Below are 18,890 nucleotides of genomic sequence, written 5' to 3'. Positions count from 1 at the left end.
ACAGTGTAACTGAGCTAGAGTGATTTGTTTTTCCTTCATAGGGCAAGCAAAGCATCACTCTTCTCTGCTGGAGTACACAGTGTAAGGTAAGATCTCTTCTCTCAGTTGTTATGCGCTGCTCATGTGAAGACAACAAATGACAGGATTTTCAAGATCATTTTAGTTCTACTGGAATATAATGGACAATAGAGCAATACATAATGTTTTGATATAACTAATTATCAAAGTGGTTGCAAAGTGGCTAGCAAACAAGCAATTGTAGGTAGCATTCATTAAATCTTCATTTACAATGTTCAATCATCATTTTCTTGTATCCCTTAGAAACAAAAACAAATGAATACAACACCGTGGAATTATAACAATTGATAATCAACATAAATCATGGTACTACATGGTCAGCAGGGCAGGAGGTGTGGCATTCATTTCAACATAGCCTACTGTACTGCTGAAGTTAAAGGTGTAACTCTTAGAGAGAGAGAGAGAGAGAGAGGGTCTCTTGTCCCTCTGCTGCAGCAATGAGGAAGCAGAGGGTATCAGTTCAACCTGGATTAGCAGGAAGTACCAGGACTGCCATGGGTGGCACAGGCTTTAGAGATCTGTTAGGCTCCATCCGGTAATCCTTTCACAGACAACAGGCCGTCTGATTTTGTTCTACAGATTGGAGTTGCCAGTCAGCATCCAACATGTCACAGTTGGGAGACTCCGCCATGAGGGAGTTTGGAGCAGCGGCTTCGTACCTGCGGAAGTCGGACCGCGAGCGTCTGGAGGCGCAAACACGCCCCTTTGACATGAAGAAGGAATGCTTTGTGTCTGACCCCGACGAGGAGTTTGTCAAGGGTTCCGTCGTCAGCAGAGATGGTGACCAAGTCACTGTTGAGACTGCGAAGGGAAAGGTAGGTTTACCTCCAAAGGAAGCACACCAGACACAATAAACAAGAGAACACCCAACAAAAAGACACAAAAAATAGTGATCTGCATTTCTACGCTCCTACCCACTGTTGACGACATTTGTACCTTTCCTACAGACTGTGACTGTGAAGGAAGCAGATGTCCTTCCTCAGAACCCGCCAAAGTATGATAAAATTGAAGACATGGCGATGTTCACCTTCCTTCACGAACCTGCTGTGCTGTTTAACCTCAAAGAGCGTTACGCTGCATGGATGATTTATGTAAGTCCCCAGTACATTTCATAATTTTGTAGCATCTGTGCCATAAAAGCCCAGTGGGGATATTTTTACTTACTCTGTCTTTCCTCTTCAGACCTACTCTGGGCTCTTCTGTGTCACTGTCAACCCCTATAAGGCCCTGCCAGTCTACAATCAGGAGGTGGTTACTGCCTACAGAGGCAAGAAGAGGAGTGAAGCTCCTCCCCACATCTTCTCCATCTCTGATAACGCCTACCAGTACATGTTGGCAGGTAACTTTCTCGCTGAGCAAACAGAAGCTACAAAAGATACATGTAGATCACAAAAGATCACAGTCCACTTTACATTGTTTTCAAATTCCAACTCATACATAACATGTGTCCTGGGCAAGGCCATACTAGTAGGCATCCCATGGTGACATCCCATAAGCACTGGGAACCCATTTGGGGAGAATGCTGCTGTTTCTGATATACTCACTGTATTCCATGTCATCCCCTCTCTCAGACAGGGAGAATCAGTCTGTTCTTATCACGTGAGTGATATGTATCAATCATTAAGAGTGCTTCCATTTCATAAACCACTTACTGTAACGTTAACACATATTAACACATTGAGTGATAGAGATGAAGTACTAAACATGGTATCACCGTACTATAAAATGCATTGAGAAGCTTGCTTAACACATGCATAATGTTCTGATATACATGACATGGCAAATGTGAACTGATGACTGCAAATGATGAGTTAGTTGAGTTAAACCTTAATGAGTTTTATGTACCAGAGTTCTGCATCAATTTACTAAAATGTGTGGCTGGGAGTGACATTAAATGAAGTGAGTATTTTTTTTTTCTTTAGCAGCTGAGGTAATGCGTTTGGTAATGAGAACAAATGTGTCTCTTCCTCTCCTTAGTGGAGAATCTGGTGCTGGGAAGACTGTCAACACAAAGAGAGTCATTCAGTACTTTGCCAGCATAGCTGCAGCTGGATCCTCTTCAAAGAAGGATGCAAGCTCTGAGAAAAAGGTAAATACTGTAGGTTGTATAAATGGACGATGATTGTGAGGTCCACGTCACACCTCTGGCTGAATAATATCTCAAACATCTCATTTCAGGGAACCCTAGAGGATCAAATCATCCAGGCTAACCCAGCTCTCGAGGCCTTTGGCAATGCCAAAACTATCAGAAATGACAACTCCTCAAGATTTGTAAGTGAATGTCAATCAGTTGACTAAGACCACCACTAAATAAGGCACACATTTAAGTGAAAAATGATATATGGATATTTTGACAGGAAACAAATGTGAATTCTAACAGCAATCAGTCACATCTAGAATATTATGTGAGAACTAATCAATCTGGTTTGCACTGTACATTTATGTATTCAAGCATTGAACATACATATTTTTGTCCTTCAGGGAAAATTCATCCGAATTCATTTTGCTGCCAGTGGGAAATTAGCTTCTGCTGACATAGAGACCTGTAAGACGCTATTATAACAGTACAGCAGTAATGATTTTAAAGATACTATTTTTTTGACTGGACAGCTCATTCTGTTTTTATCAACCTTTCTAGACTTGTTGGAGAAGTCCCGTGTCACTTTTCAGCTGAAGGCTGAGAGAGATTACCACATTTTCTATCAAATCCTGTCTCAAAAGAAACCTGAACTCCTAGGTGAGACACCGTTGATTGATGCTTTATTCCTTCTAGGTAATTAGAATTGAATATTGTAATTTAAACTGTACTGTACAGTATGTCATAAGAATATCACAAGAATATTATAAGACTATCATAAATAATATTCAAACTCTTTCCTTGTACTATAGAAATGCTGCTCATCACCAGCAATCCCTATGACTACGCCTTCATCTCCCAAGGAGAGACCACCGTAGCCTCCATCAATGATGCTGATGAGCTCGTTGCCACTGATGTGAGCAAACTCATTAACAAAGTTCACGGTAGCTTATTTACATGTAGATGTCATTGGTTCAAACAAGACCAATAATGGTTTATTTCCTTACAGGAAGCTTTTGATGTCCTGGGCTTCACTGTGGAAGAGAAGAACAGCATTTACAAGCTGACTGGTGCCATCATGCACTATGGCAACATGAAGTTTAAGCAGAAGCAGCGTGAGGAGCAGGCAGAGGCCGATGGCACTGAGGGTGAGTTTGACTCACTGACTGTTGCTGACTTTAATGACTTTAAAAGGCTCATGGTCTATAAGAGTTGAATTTTCAAATCTACAGATGCTGACAAATCAGCATACCTGATGGGTCTGAACTCTGCTGACCTCATCAAGGGTTTGTGTCACCCGAGGGTCAAAGTAGGCAACGAGTGGGTCACCAAGGGCCAGAATGTCCAACAGGTAAGCAGCATATTAATATCAAATCAAATATCAAAGTGGGGGTCCACTCACCCCCACTTTGTGCGTTGCCTCATCCCCAATGAGACCAAGACTCCTGGGGTGATGGACAACCCCTTGGTGATGCACCAGCTGCGCTGTAACGGTGTGCTGGAAGGCTGTAACGGTGTGCTGCTGAAGTCTGAGCATTTGAATGAATGTGAAATCATTGACACCCTTTTGCAGGTGTACTATGCCATGGGTGCACTGGCTAAAGCAGTGTATGAGAAGATGTTCTTGTGGATGGTGGTGAGAATCAACCAGTCCCTGGACACCAAACAACCTCGTCAGTACTTCATAGGAGTTCTGGACATCGCTGGTTTTGAGATCTTTGATGTGAGTTTTTATATAGGAACAACAATTCAGTCATAAAAATATTTTGAATGATATTAATGAGAACACTCTCATTGTTCTCATTCAGATTTTGCTAAATCATTTCTTCAATAGCATATTAACCTTCTGACCAAACCATTTGCAGTACAACACGTTTGAGCAGCTCTGCATCAACTTCACCAATGAGAAACTGCAACAGTTTTTCAATCATCACATGTTTGTGCTGGAGCAAGAAGAGTATAAGAAAGAAGGAATTGAGTGGACATTTATAGATTTTGGAATGGACTTGCAAGCTTGCATTGACCTCATTGAAAAGGTTTGTGCCAACAACAGATAATAAATAATATCTACAGTACACAAAAAAGTCACCTCTTGCTGTTGTTGTGACCAACTTTGGGATCTTGCTATGCTTAATGGCTGGGAACGTAAAGTTAACTTATTAATACTGTTGTCTGTTTAGCCAATGGGTATCATGTCCATCCTTGAAGAGGAGTGCATGTTCCCTAAAGCCAGTGATGCTACATTTAAAGCAAAGCTTTATGACAACCATCTGGGGAAATCCAACAACTTCCAGAAGCCAAGAGTAGTGAAAGGAAAACCAGAGGCCCATTTCTCCCTGGTTCACTATGCTGGTACTGTGGACTACAACATCTGCAACTGGCTGGTGAAGAACAAGGACCCTCTGAATGAGACGGTTGTTGGACTTTACCAAAAGTCTACCGTGAAACTCCTGTCAATACTCTTTGCAAACTATGCTGGGGCTGAGTCAGGTAATATTGAAAGTGTAATGGCCTTAGTCCGAATACAACAATACTGTACTTATTTTTCTGATGCAGGTTTTTACCTAATGTTTTGCACTCTGTATTACATTTCAGAGTCTGGTGGAAAGGGCAAAAGTGGAGGAACAAAGAAGAAAGGCTCCTCTTTCCAAACTGTGTCTGCTTTGCACAGGGTATGAAATCTATCCATTACCAAACAACATTTGCTAGCTTTCAAATGTGATAAGATCAGATTCAGTTTGACATGGAATCTAATCTGTTACAGGAAAACCTGAACAAGTTGATGACGAACCTGAGGTCCACTCACCCCCACTTTGTGCGTTGCCTCATCCCCAATGAGACCAAGACTCCTGGGGCGATGGACAACCCCTTGGTGATGCACCAGCTGCGCTGTAACGGTGTGCTGGAAGGCATCAGGATCTGCAGGAAGGGCTTCCCCAACAGGATTCTGTACGGGGACTTCAAACAGAGGTGACAATTCTCTCAGGGGGAGAACTGGAGTTCTTACAAATAAGATATAAAATATGTGCTCACTGCTCATACTGTATGTAATCCTTCCTTTTACTACTTTTATATTGTAGATATCGCATCCTGAACCCAGCAGCAATTCCAGATGGTCAGTTTATTGATAGCAAAAAAGGAGCAGAAAAATTACTTGGATCTCTTGAAATTGACCACAGTCAGTACAAGTTTGGCCACACAAAGGTAAAAACAAGACTGTGAATTGAAAAAAGTACCAGCACACTGTTGCTGCTGCTGCTGCTCAAAGCGATTTAATTACACAACGTTTCGACCAGTATGGCGACGAAGACCATTCTGGTCGACACGTTGTGTAATTAAATCACTTCGGGAGCAGCAGCAACAGTGTGCGGGTATTTTTTTTACTTCATTTTACCTTGCACCTGTACAAGTTGGATGTGCGTGCACTCTCTGCTACTTTAAAAACAAGACTGTAATGTTGTATCAGTGTATGATGCATTCAAGTGAATACAATCGATCCATGTATAAATATAATAAATAACCTAGAACTGAATTCGCATTTGTAACTCATGAATATCATTTAGGTGTTCTTCAAGGCTGGTCTGCTTGGTCTACTGGAAGAACTGAGAGATGATCGACTGGCACTCATTATAACAGGAATACAAGCTAAATCGCGGGGAGTTCTTGCAAGACTTGAGTTCCAGAAGATTGTTGAACGCAGGTTAGAATTTCATAACGTGTTATGACAACATGTTACACCACGTTACTTTTATAGAGTAGTAATATGACAGTGGTTCATTATTGGGTATCTGTTAACTTGCTCTACAGGGATGCCTTACTTGTTGTGCAATGGAATGTGCGTGCTTTCATGGTGGTCAAGAATTGGCCGTGGATGAGGCTTTTCTTCAAGATCAAGCCCTTGCTGAGGTCAGCCGAGGCTGAGAAGGAGATGGCCAACATGAAGGAAGAATTCCTGAAGTTAAAAGAAGCCTATGCAAAATCTGAAACTCGTAGAAAGGAGCTCGAGGAGAAAATGGTCTCTCTTCTCCAAGAAAAGAATGATCTGCAGCTTCACGTTCAGGCAGTAAGATATCTAATTTTTTCTTTATACAGTTTTAAAATAATACTACATGACCTAAAGACAACCTTTTTCTGTCATTCATTCAGGAGCAAGATAATCTTTGCGATGCTGAAGAGCGATGCGACCAACTTATTAAGCATAAGATTCAAATGGAGGCCAAAGTCAAAGAGCTGACAGAGAGAGTTGAGGACGAGGAGGAGATGAATGCTGAGCTGACCGCTAAGAAGAGGAAGCTGGAGGATGAAAGCTCTGAGCTCAAGAAGGACATTGATGACCTCGAGCTCACCTTGGCTAAAGTGGAGAAAGAAAAGCATGCCACTGAGAACAAGGTTTGTCTCTCGTTTATGCGTGTATTTCGTGGAAGGGTGTGTGTGTGTTTTTTTTCTTCAGAATCACAATGTCTGGTATTATTTTCCGATTTCTGGTACTAACTTTATCATTTAGGTGAAAAATCTGATTGAAGAAATGGCAGGCCTTGATGAAATCATTGCCAAGCTGACCAAGGAAAAGAAAGCTCTGCAAGAGTCACATCAGCAGACTCTAGATGATCTGCAAAGTGAGGAGGACAAAGTCAACACCCTCACCAAGGCCAAAGCCAAGCTGGAGCAGCAAGTGGATGATGTGAGTGTTTCAGATCACACTCCTTTAACATTTATGGAATATGATACTTCATATTACATAAACCCAATACTTTAAAAGACATACTACGTCATCATCATCACCATCACTTCTGTCATTGCAACTAGCTTGAGGGCTCTTTGGAGCAAGAGAAGAAGGTGCGAATGGACCTGGAAAGAGCCAAGAGAAAGTTGGAGGGTGATTTAAAGTTATCCCAGGAGAGTGTCATGGATTTGGAAAATGACAAACAACAACTGGAGGAGCGCCTGAAAAAGTAAATTGAGTACCTATACAAAACAGAAAGAATATAAACTTTACTGCAATGAGTAATGAGACTACATATGCTTACAGGAAGGACTTTGAGATCAGCCAACTCAATGCAAAGATAGAAGATGAGCAAATTATCAGCATTCAGCTCCAGAAGAAAATGAAAGAGTTGCAGGTTATTACACAACAGACAACAATACTGTGAAAACAATTACAAACTTTAAACCAAAGAAACTGCAGGGTGACAAAACTCAATTTAACTATGTATGATCTACCAGGCCCGTATAGAGGAGCTGGAGGAAGAGCTTGAGGCAGAGCGAGCTGCCAGGGCTAAAGTGGAGAAACAGAGAGCAGACTTGGCCCGAGAGCTGGAGGAGATCAGTGAGAGGCTGGAGGAGGCTGGTGGAGCCACTGCTGCCCAGATTGAGATGAACAAGAAGAGGGAGGCGGAGTTCCATAAGCTCCGCAGAGACCTCGAAGAGGCCACTCTGCATCACGAAGCTACATCCGCCACCCTGAGGAAGAAACAAGCCGACAGCGTAGCTGACCTCGGAGAGCAAATAGACAACCTGCAGAGAGTCAAGCAGAAGTTGGAGAAGGAGAAGAGTGAGCTCAGGCTGGAGCTGGATGATGTGGTCTCCAACATGGAACATGTTGTGAAGACGAAGGTATGGTAGTATTTTCATTGCATTATAGTTATTGTCATTATCATTTACATTAAACTGATACATTAACTGATGCTAATAAAATGTTCTATAATTAAAGGCAAATCTGGAGAAGGCCAACAGAACATTGGAAGATCACATGAGTGAATACAAGGTTAAATTTGAAGAGGGTCAACGCAGTATTAATGATTTCACCATGCAAAAGGCAAAGCTGCAAGCTGAAAATGGTAGCAAATATTTCTTCATCCTTTTTCCATCTTCTTTATCTTTTCATCCTATGCTAGAAAGCATATGTTAAATTGTATATTGATATCAACAGGTGAGCTTTCTAGACAGCTGGAGGAAAAGGACTCTCTGGTTTCTCAGCTGACCAGAAGCAAGCTGTCCCATACCCAACAAATTGAGGATCTCAAAAGACAATTAGAAGAAGAAGTCAAGGTATGAAAAAGAGTTATACAATATCATTATTCAGTGTTTTCCTCTCTCTCTGTCTCTAACACAAACACACACACACACACACCATCAACTATATGAACCACTTTCCAGGCCAAGAATGGTCTTGCTCATGCAGTGCAGTCTGCTCGCCATGACTGTGACCTGCTCAGAGAGCAATATGAGGAGGAGCAGGAGGCCAAGGCTGAGCTGCAGAGATCCATGTCCAAGGCCAACTCTGAAGTGGCTCAGTGGAGAACCAAGTATGAGACTGATGCCATCCAAAGGACTGAGGAACTGGAGGAGGCAAAGTAAGGACAATGTACCCTGAAAGTTGACTTTTCCCTGAAACATATAGCAGAGTTCTCCTCTCCTGACAGCTAAGCTTTTTGTTGGTATTATGTTTCACGTATAATGTAAGACGAACAAAAAGTTTGTCTGTTAGCTGAACAAGCTACTATAAAAAGAGTGATTGTTTGTGCTTAAGTGAAAACATCATAGTATCAAAACCTTTTTTCCCCATAATGTCCCTCTTCACCTTCCAGGAAGAAATTAACTCAGCGATTGCAAGATGCCGAGGAGGCTGTGGAAGCTGTTAATGCAAAATGTTCTTCTTTGGAGAAAACTAAACACAGGCTCCAAAATGAGATTGAAGATCTCATGGCAGACATAGAGAGAGCTAATGCTGCTGCTGCTGCCTTAGACAAAAAGCAAAGAAACTTTGACAAGGTACAGAGAACACTGATCATTGTAAAAAGTCATATGAAAAGGAGCACTGCATGTTAACTACAGTACAATTTCTGATGTAGGTCTTGGCAGAGTGGAAGCAGAAGTATGAGGAATCTCAGACAGAGTTGGAAGGCTCCCAGAAGGATGCCAGGGCTTTGAGCACAGAACTCTTCAAACTGAAAAACTCCTACGAAGAATCTCTGGATCACTTGGAGACCATGAAGCGAGAGAACAAGAATCTCCAAGGTAAGAAACATAAAAGCTGAAGGGCAAACAACATTTCTCAACTCAATGTGATGGAATTTTCTGAACGCAACGTATACTGTGGTCCTCAGAGGAGATCTCGGATTTGTCTGAGCAACTGGCTGAGGGAGGGAAGAGCATCCACGAACTGGAGAAAATAAGAAAGCAGTTGGAGCAGGAGAAGAGTGAGATCCAGTCAGCTCTCGAGGAGGCAGAAGTAAATATTCTTACATGAACTGAACAAAGTTCAACTAAATCATATCCTACAATGGTAGATATAGAAGTATCATTTGTGATTTCCAATCAACAGGCCTCTCTTGAACACGAGGAGGGAAAGATCCTAAGGGCGCAGCTCGAGTTCAGTCAGATCAAGGCTGAAATGGAGCGCAAGATTGCTGAGAAGGACGAGGAAATGGAACAGTCAAAGAGGAACTTTCAAAGAACTATTGAGACCCTTCAAAGCTCTCTGGAGTCCGAGACCCGCAGCAGGAACGAGGCCCTCAGGATTAAGAAGAAGATGGAGGGCGACCTCAATGAGATGGAGATCCAGCTGAGTCAGGCCAACAGACAGGCAGCAGAGGCCCAGAAGCAACTGAAGGTTGTTCAGGCTCATCTGAAGGTAATTCTACACAATTTAAGTAGTGTATCAGTGCCAAAACAGTGAAAACACACATATACCCGAGCATGAAGTTACAGTGAACAACCTGTCTGAGAAAACTAGTTCAGCAATAAGCCCCTTGAGGCCATTTTATATCGTGAATATAGCACAGTCGACGGGTGTTGTTAGGCACAAAGCGAATGAAGCGAAGCTGAGTGCCGTTAAACAACCCTCAGCTGTGCTATATCATTGATTTAGAACGACATGCAGTCTCAGCAATGCTTTATCGAGAAAATATACAACGGCATCGAACGCGATTCCTTTGTACATGTTATTAGATTAACAGATCTCATCTGCAACATGAACCTTAACTATATAAACATTTCCATTTCAGGATGCTCAACTTCAGCTTGACGAGTCTTTAAGAAGCAATGATGATCTGAAGGAGAACATTGCTATTGTGGAGAGGCGCAACAACCTGCTCCAGGCGGAACTGGAGGAGCTGCGCACCATGCTGGAGCAGAGTGAGAGAGGCCGCAAGCTGGCCGAGCAGGAGCTGCTGGACACCAGTGAGAGGGTGCAGCTGCTCCACTCACAGGTGAGGAAGGGTCCCTAGCACAGTGGTTCTCAAAGTGGGGTCTGGGGACGAAAAACAAGTTACACAACCACAACAACTTCAGAGATTACTTAAAGCAACACTAGTTTTTTGTACCTTAAAGAGACCCTATGCAACTTTTTCATGGTCATAAAATCGCTTAGAAATCGTTGTTTTGCTTGACTGACCAGTTTTATCGAAAACAGTCACATTTCCTCCCGCCCCTAGTGTCCCTCTCCGCTATTACAACCTTGCAACTTTCTGATAAACGATCGTTTGCTGTTTACATCTGGAAGTCAGAGACGCGAAAGGAACAAGAAGAACCACGCTTGCAATTTATATATTTATATATAGCCTATATATGTATAAATATACACGCTAAAGCTGTCGGGGAAGCTCTGCAGAGAAATATGCAAGCATAAAACGAGCGAAAACGAAAAACGAAACCGAAACCAGAGATGAAATCGCCAATCCTGCATTATTCCTCTTTAAAATAATGTTTCCAAATCATTTCATCAACTCGTAACAGGGTGAATGGCACTTCTGCATTCGCTTCGCGGCCCTCTATCGGTTGTAACCGCACTATGTAAGTCTACCAGATCGGGTAGCGGATCAGTAGTTTGATGGAACGAGACATAAGAAACTACAAATTTGATGTGCTTCAATGTCGCAACACATTATACTTTCACAAAATCATGCGACATACTATATCTTGTCTGTGGACATCGTAACTGGCTGGATAAAGAAATAGCGTGCGAGCGACAGAGGGAAAGTGCTTTAGTGTTGCTTTAAGAGCATGCTTAATTGTTCCTTGGAAATCTCCCCCAAAACAAAGATTTATAAATCACATTGAGAAATAATTTTGTTTGCCCAAAATCGGAGTGCAAGTTATGCAAGTTTCTATATCTAGCTTCTAGGCCATCTAAGTTGGAACCCTATATCACAAAGCATGTCACACAGTGCTTACTTAGTCATGTGTCCTTTGCTATTTATATCAAAATCAATTAAATCAATAGCAATTGTGATTGCAGTTGCAAACTGCTATGACATGAAATCGCTTATAACAACTTTATCATCTACAGAACACCGGCCTCCTGAACCAGAAGAAGAAGCTGGAGAATGATACAACCCAGCTTCAGACTGAGGTGGAGGAGGCTGTTCAGGAGTGCAGGAATGCTGAGGAGAAAGCCAAGAAGGCCATCACTGATGCTGCCATGATGGCTGAGGAGCTGAAGAAGGAGCAGGACACCAGTGCTCACCTGGAGCGCATGAAGAAGAACATGGAGCAGACCATTAAGGACCTGCAGCACCGCCTTGACGAGGCAGAACAAATCGCCATGAAAGGGGGCAAGAAGCAAGTGCAGAAGCTGGAGGCTAGGGTAAGCATAGCAATAATTTATGATTAAACAAAAACATTTAGATGGCTACTTATAACTGCATACAGCATTTGCTACTGTGATGGACAGGTCAGAGAACTGGAGTCTGAAGTGGAATCTGAACAGAAGAAGAGCAGTGAAGCCATCAAAGGAATTCGCAAATATGAAAGACGCATCAAAGAGCTGACATATCAGGTCCTCTCACGTCCCACTGACTGAAAAACAACATAGTTGCATTTGATCAGAAACATTTTCCTACATTTTTTATTCTGTTCAATAAATGTTGTTTTTGTTATTCTGCATTTCAAAAGACTGAAGAGGACAAGAAGAATCTCACACGGCTTCAGGACCTGGTGGACAAGCTGCAGTTGAAGGTCAAAGCCTACAAGAGATCGGCAGAGGAGGCTGTACGTATCATCCTATCCACTATCCTCTGTGTGTGTACCGCAATATTGTCTTCAGGTCAGCAGTACATGTGAATTTGTTATTGATATTATGTGGCACACCACAGGAGGAACAGTCCAACACCAACATGGGCAAATTCCGGAAGCTGCAGCATGAGCTGGATGAGGCTGAGGAGAGAGCCGACATCGCTGAATCTCAGGTCAACAAGCTGCGTGCCAAGAGCCGGGATGTGGGCTCTAAGGTTAGTGCAGCTGTTTCCCCTAGACATTTTTCCAGCAGCAGTGTTGTTAATTGCAGAAAATTGCTAACCGAGCAAAGTTAGGGGGGCCTGTATAGTAGGGAGAACGTACTTATCGCTTACCAAAGCTGTATCTGTATGGATATGTGTATTTACCTGACCTAATCATATTGGATAGAGGTGTACAGAAATACATCTGTCTTGAACAATGTTTATACAGGACAGCTTCTAAAGATATGGATTCATATGGACAAAGATACAGTAAATCAGGACTGATGCAATGTCCTCATTCTCAGCTATCTCAAATTTTTAATCCTAAGTAAGATGGGGAAAGTGCAAGCCTGAATGTTATTAATGGATTGATAAGTCCTCTACTGGTATGGCCATGTCATCTGAGGCCTGTTAATTACCTTCCCTGAAAGAGAGACTAAATAGTGTTTAGTACTAAATTGTAGACTAAGATAGTGGTTATCAAGATTGACGGCAGATGGAAGGCTAATAAATGTTTATGTTACTAATACCAATGATGGCAAACTTGGCAAACATACAGTATATTCCTCTATATGTTATAGCCCATACTGCATGGCCTACAGAGAAATACAACACAAGACGTGTCTTTGTCTACAATAAAAGAGAATATTGTGAAACTATATTAATTTTAGTTTTCCACAATCAATGCTATACACTTTGGCCATATTACTTTTGTACAAACTGACAATAATCTACATCCAACCAAAATCATTTAGACTCTTGCATCAAACTGTATTAGCCATCCACAAGATCTAGATAAAATGACATCAGAATGGACAAAGTGCTGTCATACCATCATCGCTATGTTGGATTACTGAGGATAAGTGGGATAAGTACTTCATAATTACTATCTAAGAGGCATTAATAACACTTCAAAGTCAAGGTAATAAAAAGGCTTAGATAAAGAATCCCTGTTGTGCCTAATCTGATTCCCTCTTTGTCTTTGTCTCCCTATGTTGCTGCTGCTCGACCACCACCACAGAAAAGCCATGAAGAGTGAAGCTCTCGCATGGACTAATCCGAGTCTGTGACGTCACACAGTCTCTGCCTTGTGTTTCCTGTGTGTCTTGGAAACACCATAGAATAAAGATGTTCTGCATCACAGTCATTTGTGCTATGTGTGTTTTACAGCATTTTCACATGACCATGAGAAGACAAAGAGAGCTGATAATTCAGAGTAGTGAGAGTCAAAATTATATGTGAATATATTTTGAGAGTAAATGATATGTGAATATATTATACAAACACACACACACACACATTTGTTCCTTTACGGCAAAATCAAAAAGTAACACACCATGGAATAATATATTGACTCATACTGTAACTCATTGAGGTGATGCTACACTTGTGCCCAATAATCAGATATAAAAATGTAATTTACAACTCTGGCTGAGAAATCCTATATCGAGCAAAAATGGAACTCATTAGAGTATAACGAAACTCGTTCCAATCTCATCTCAAAACTCCAGGTTTACTCAATTCCCAAATGTTTAGAGACATTTAATAAAAGAGGTGATGCCAAACAGTGGTAAGCATGATTCTATCTCAAAAATTTTGAGATAGTATTCTTTGAAATAGTATAATTTAATAGTTTCAACATATTATATGCTCTTTTTGCAATGAAATAATGAGGTTGTGTGATATGCAAATTGAGTCAGATTTAATCAAGTTATTATATTAGCTAATATGAACAGAACAAACCATGAATTTGATAATCCTATAAAAACTTCATCAAACATCTTTTACCATTGTCATTATCCACTGTTCAGGTCATGTTTAGTCCAGCCATTAATGTAACACTACGCATCAATCTAGGTATGATGTATACTGTAAGTAAAGGTTTAGTGTATCTTTAGTATATTTTCACATACATATTGATGACAAATGGTCATCGTGTACATGAAAGATAAGCACATCTATCGTTCCCAGTACGATAGTATGACAGTTCCAAACCATTTAGTTATGTGGTCTGGGGTGGATGGGAGGGGACATCCCATGAAAATGTAAGACATACTTTTACAGCAGGAGATCACCCATAATATAGCATGATACACTTTTTAATGAGATTGTGGTGCTTCCATTACTTTCCCATGCATCTGTTTGCTGGGTTTTCATACCAAAACATTTTACTGCTACTTTAATTAGGATTTAGCAACAAACTAGATATATTTGCACGCCTATCACATCAAATTAATAATTGTCATGGGAACCTTGAGACTAAGATTCTTTAGTAAGATCTTGACAGGCTGAGGGATTATTCAATATACTGTACAGACATGATTGATGTCTTACCTCAGTGAATGCCAACATGTCTCCTCTGATGAGGTTGGCATCAGAATGATTTGTTTAAAGGACAGGCTAGAGGGCCACGATCCCTAGAGAGGGTGACAAATGACAACATTTGATACACAAGACAAATTAGCATGTAGTGTTCACCTGTCAAACACATGGCAAAGGTCTTGTCCTACTTGTCAAAGGGTTCAAACTAAAAATCATTACTATGTATAAATGCATGTATATATTATGAACCACTGTTCATAGCTGGATATCTAACAGAAAGTCACTTGCCTGGTTAATTTAGACCATTCAAACAGGTGCATATTTTTAGTATGCGAGAAATAAATGTATTGAAATATTTTATGCTCTAGGTTACAGGTTAATGATAGCAAGCCTAAATGCTAAACATTCAGGAATCGTAATATATTATTGGACCTGCTTGGGCCTTTGCAATGGTCAGAAAACCAACCAAATAAACAAACAACCAAAATCACAGTTAAATAACAAGACTGTTATTAAAAGTGCACAACATACAGTATATCAGTACTATATACTGTAAGTCTTTTTAATTACAACTGAATTACAATGTAGCTAGTCTCATTATTAATATCCTCACCTTGGCGTATAAGTTTAGTATGCAGGGTATTAGGACAGGGATAAACTAGCTCACTGTATAAACTACAATATTCAGTACACCTGAACTTAAGTACATTAAAAAGTTCAATTTGCTCTATCAAAAAAGCCGTCTAATCAATTTACCAACTTCACTCATAAAAACATATTTCCATACTCACATACTATTTGTTCATCCTTACACACAGCATGGAAAAATACAAAACAGTGCAAAATGCTAAAAAAAAAATGTGTGCTGACCCAAGGCCACAAAGCACATGGTCACAAAATGCACTGGTTTCAGATACTATTATTACTATTATCACACCATAATGCCACACAACATATATTTAAAATATCAGCATGCTGCTCTTAAGGCAAATTGTAATTAACAATGATATGCAATAGTAACTAACTAAAGTGTCCTTACAGTAAGATCTCCGTTCCAGTACGTTCAGAGAATTCTTACCTTGTCGGCCCTGCAGCGTGCTGTCTGCATGAATGACCCAAAGCACTCAGCAGATCCCACACAGCCGAGGGCGGCGTGACGGACTCAACTAAGAATCCTCAGTGTGAATTTTCACACTTCTCAATATAGGTCTTGAATTACATGACCGCACTAAGGAGCCCTGCCATGACTTATTGATCAAAGCAAGTATCCTGACAGGTGCTGTGCTGTTCAAGCTTTCATAAGCCAAACCAATGGAGTATCCATTCTTATATTACACGATTAACATGCTTTATTGCAAGTGTTGATGTGGTATTAAGATATGTGAGATGCATATCACTCCTATTCTGACACCAGTGCATTTCATTGGAGATGTCCACCACATCCTGTTCCTTCTCGGTCTAACATATTTTGAGTAGAGCTGAATAACAACAATGTGAACATTTTACTGCACAAGTTGTCATGGCATTCCAACAGAAGAAAACATTTGTGTTAACACCTGGATTCATGTTTCAGACAACAGGGCTAAAGGGTCACTACAGAAATAGACAGAAGCCTGCTCATTTTGAGTGCCCAGTGTTTAAATAGCCAGACAGTTACTTGGTTGATTCTGTCGTATCTTTCAGTTAATAGCAAAGTGAATATTTGCAAAGTACTATATTTATAACACATTTGGAAACATCTACAATAGGGCAATATGGGGGGTTTCAACATAGGACAAAATAGATTATAGAAGATACAACAATACAGTACTGTAACTTAACTAAGGACACTATTAGAACTACTGTATGGTAGATACAATCAGCACTATAGATGTTTTCAGATATTATTATCACCTGACTCATCTGCAATCAATTACCAGTACTCCTTAAATGACACTCAAGGCCTTGCATCAGAGTTCACTCTATGCGAGTCAATGATCACTGAAGGTGAAGCCACTTGCTCCTTCCATCAAGTGAAGGGCTGGGGGATCCCTCCACTCCTATAATAGCTTCTCTCTCTGAGCAGCGGAGTCACATTCCTGCCTCGTCTCAGGTAGCCTTCATTGGTGCCTGTACTGTGGGGGGTCTGAATGGCTGGGGAAGCCACTGTTGTCTGACCTCTCAACTCAGAAGCCATGTCATGAGGAGATAATGGGAGTGATGATTTAAGCTTGGTTTGACCCTTGAAGCAGGGCACATACGAGGTCCCAATGGCACATATATACAGTATCTGTGGTAAGGGACAGGAGGATGCGTGAAGTGAAAGACTGTTAATCTTGTCACACCTCTGGTGACAGACTCTGACATCTTGGCAGTTGCACTGACCTGCGACAGACACTTCCCCTGCAATGATTTACAGTGTCTGCACTACAACTGAAACATGCTCAAGGCAGTCTAACTGAATTTAAACTAGATGTACCGCAAAACGGTACAAAATATGACCGCCTTCCAGTCCTGCACATTCTCTCCACAAAAATAAGTGTGTGTGTATGTGTGTGTGTTTCTGTGTGTGTGTGTGTGTGTGTGTGTGTGTGTGTGTGTGTGTTTGTGTGTTTGCATCTGTTCGTGTGTTTATCTGTGTGAGTGCGTGTGTGTGTTTATGATTTATGTTTGTGTGTGTATGTATGTGTGTGTGTGTGTGTGTAGCTGATATGGCCCCCCATGAACGGAATTCTACGAAACTTGGCATGCATTCAAAGGGTGTCATAATGATCCTATACACTTTAAATTACAAAGTTTTGAATCTGTCAGCCAAAGTAACCTGTGATTACAATGCATCGTTTTTGCTTTTTCATTTTTAACTAGGTGGCGCTACACCTCAAAAGAGTGGGATGTGTTGACATGGCCCCTGTAGACCGACATACCAAAATAATTTGGTCATCCTGGGCCCTACGGTATTCACAGAAAACTATGTCGAGCCATCTACAGTTCCGGAGTTGCGGACACAAAATTACTGAAGGCAGAAAATATCGGAAGAAACTGTTGGCATGGCAGTCATAATAACCACAGTCATGTTAAGATTACTACAAGCTAAATTAGATATTTCTTATCTGAAATACTGATTGAACTGTATAGTCAAACAAGTTAAGACACTGCACTCAGTTTACTAACCCTTCGTTTCATATTTTACTGCTTTGAAATGTAATCAATAGCAGTTGCTGAGCATTTCTTGATTGTTGTGAAAGTAAATCACACTCAATTCATCACTCCCAGTGGACAGCGTAAAAAACATGCCAAGTGCAGAGTTGTGCAGTGATTTAGGAAGACCCCTGAGGTCACTGGAGAGGGCCAGCTCAACAGGCCTGTCTCAGGCCCTTTATTTATGCCCACTGAGGAACAGATCACCTGTTCACGTTCATCCCACTCAGACAAAGACGGGGTTCCGAGTTCAAAGTGGCCAACAAGCTGCCCGTCTCTATCAGTGAGAGTGACCCCGCAAATATTTCACAGGGTTATCTTTGTCCTCAAGGATAAAGGGAAGGAAACAATGCCATGTCAACAAGATGAGACTGAGGATAGTGCTTTCATTGGCCATTTAGTCACTTGTGGAGAATGAGCCTTGAACGACCTTGGCCTTGCCTAAGACCTCAACAAGGAACAGCTGCAACTCCCCTGCTGCTGCAAACGTTCCTTCTGACGCCTGCATCACACGCTGCCAATCGGGGGAGGCTCAAACTAATTTCTGACACTTAAAGTGTTATTAATCCTGTCTCCACTGGCCATTTCAGCTATGGATTTATAGGCTACGGATGCACGACATGGATCTGCATTAACATATCACTCATGTTATGACACCATAGCTTTTCATTGCATGAGGCCACTAGACTCTGTAACGTCTGGGCCTAGCTATCAACTGTTGAGTAGAACAAAAATACATTAATGGAAATAGGTGGTTTACTGCACAGCAAGTATGCATGCTAAACCCCCTGAAAAAACATTTGCGTAAATACCCGAATTTACGTGTCAGACAGGACCAAAGGGTCACCACATAAATAGTGTAAGTAATGGTGATGTTGTGTCATGAAATGCATGGCATCTACCTAATAAGGAATGCTGACTGGTGCTGATGAGACAGTCTTAACCCCGTTCCCCTCCCTCTGTCTCAGTTGAACTTTTCCAGCCCATTGTTCCTCCCAGCTTTGTCCCAGCCTATTGTC

At 41.3% G+C, this 18,890-nt stretch overlaps 1 protein-coding gene across 1 annotated transcript in view; it reads left to right on the top strand.

Moving 5' to 3' along the window:
• LOC134099570 (uncharacterized) overlaps positions 1-13,515 on the top strand; it is a 29,906-nt gene extending 16,391 nt beyond the window's left edge. Inside the window, exons 38-74 of the mRNA XM_062552487.1 lie at positions 658-893; positions 1,026-1,169; positions 1,261-1,417; positions 1,650-1,677; positions 2,056-2,167; positions 2,257-2,349; positions 2,560-2,623; positions 2,717-2,815; positions 2,968-3,071; positions 3,165-3,303; positions 3,388-3,506; positions 3,729-3,878; positions 4,021-4,191; positions 4,336-4,645; positions 4,751-4,827; positions 4,920-5,125; positions 5,236-5,359; positions 5,719-5,855; positions 5,963-6,218; positions 6,302-6,544; positions 6,660-6,836; positions 6,962-7,107; positions 7,185-7,275; positions 7,379-7,768; positions 7,866-7,992; positions 8,085-8,203; positions 8,312-8,508; positions 8,743-8,926; positions 9,007-9,172; positions 9,262-9,386; positions 9,480-9,788; positions 10,162-10,365; positions 11,445-11,741; positions 11,829-11,933; positions 12,050-12,145; positions 12,250-12,384; positions 13,394-13,515. Of these exons, the coding sequence (XP_062408471.1) occupies positions 658-893; positions 1,026-1,169; positions 1,261-1,417; positions 1,650-1,677; positions 2,056-2,167; positions 2,257-2,349; positions 2,560-2,623; positions 2,717-2,815; positions 2,968-3,071; positions 3,165-3,303; positions 3,388-3,506; positions 3,729-3,878; positions 4,021-4,191; positions 4,336-4,645; positions 4,751-4,827; positions 4,920-5,125; positions 5,236-5,359; positions 5,719-5,855; positions 5,963-6,218; positions 6,302-6,544; positions 6,660-6,836; positions 6,962-7,107; positions 7,185-7,275; positions 7,379-7,768; positions 7,866-7,992; positions 8,085-8,203; positions 8,312-8,508; positions 8,743-8,926; positions 9,007-9,172; positions 9,262-9,386; positions 9,480-9,788; positions 10,162-10,365; positions 11,445-11,741; positions 11,829-11,933; positions 12,050-12,145; positions 12,250-12,384; positions 13,394-13,411 (5,855 nt within the window). The 3' untranslated portion in view covers positions 13,412-13,515. The remainder of the gene's footprint in view (positions 1-657; positions 894-1,025; positions 1,170-1,260; positions 1,418-1,649; positions 1,678-2,055; positions 2,168-2,256; positions 2,350-2,559; positions 2,624-2,716; positions 2,816-2,967; positions 3,072-3,164; positions 3,304-3,387; positions 3,507-3,728; positions 3,879-4,020; positions 4,192-4,335; positions 4,646-4,750; positions 4,828-4,919; positions 5,126-5,235; positions 5,360-5,718; positions 5,856-5,962; positions 6,219-6,301; positions 6,545-6,659; positions 6,837-6,961; positions 7,108-7,184; positions 7,276-7,378; positions 7,769-7,865; positions 7,993-8,084; positions 8,204-8,311; positions 8,509-8,742; positions 8,927-9,006; positions 9,173-9,261; positions 9,387-9,479; positions 9,789-10,161; positions 10,366-11,444; positions 11,742-11,828; positions 11,934-12,049; positions 12,146-12,249; positions 12,385-13,393) is intronic.
• The last annotated feature ends 5,375 nt before the right edge of the window (positions 13,516-18,890 follow it).

This window comes from Sardina pilchardus, chromosome 2 (assembly GCF_963854185.1).
Source record: "Sardina pilchardus chromosome 2, fSarPil1.1, whole genome shotgun sequence".
NCBI lineage: Eukaryota > Metazoa > Chordata > Actinopteri > Clupeiformes > Clupeidae > Sardina > Sardina pilchardus.
The sequence above is the reverse complement of the archived record's forward strand: the minus strand, read 5'-3'. Positions and strand labels throughout refer to the sequence as shown.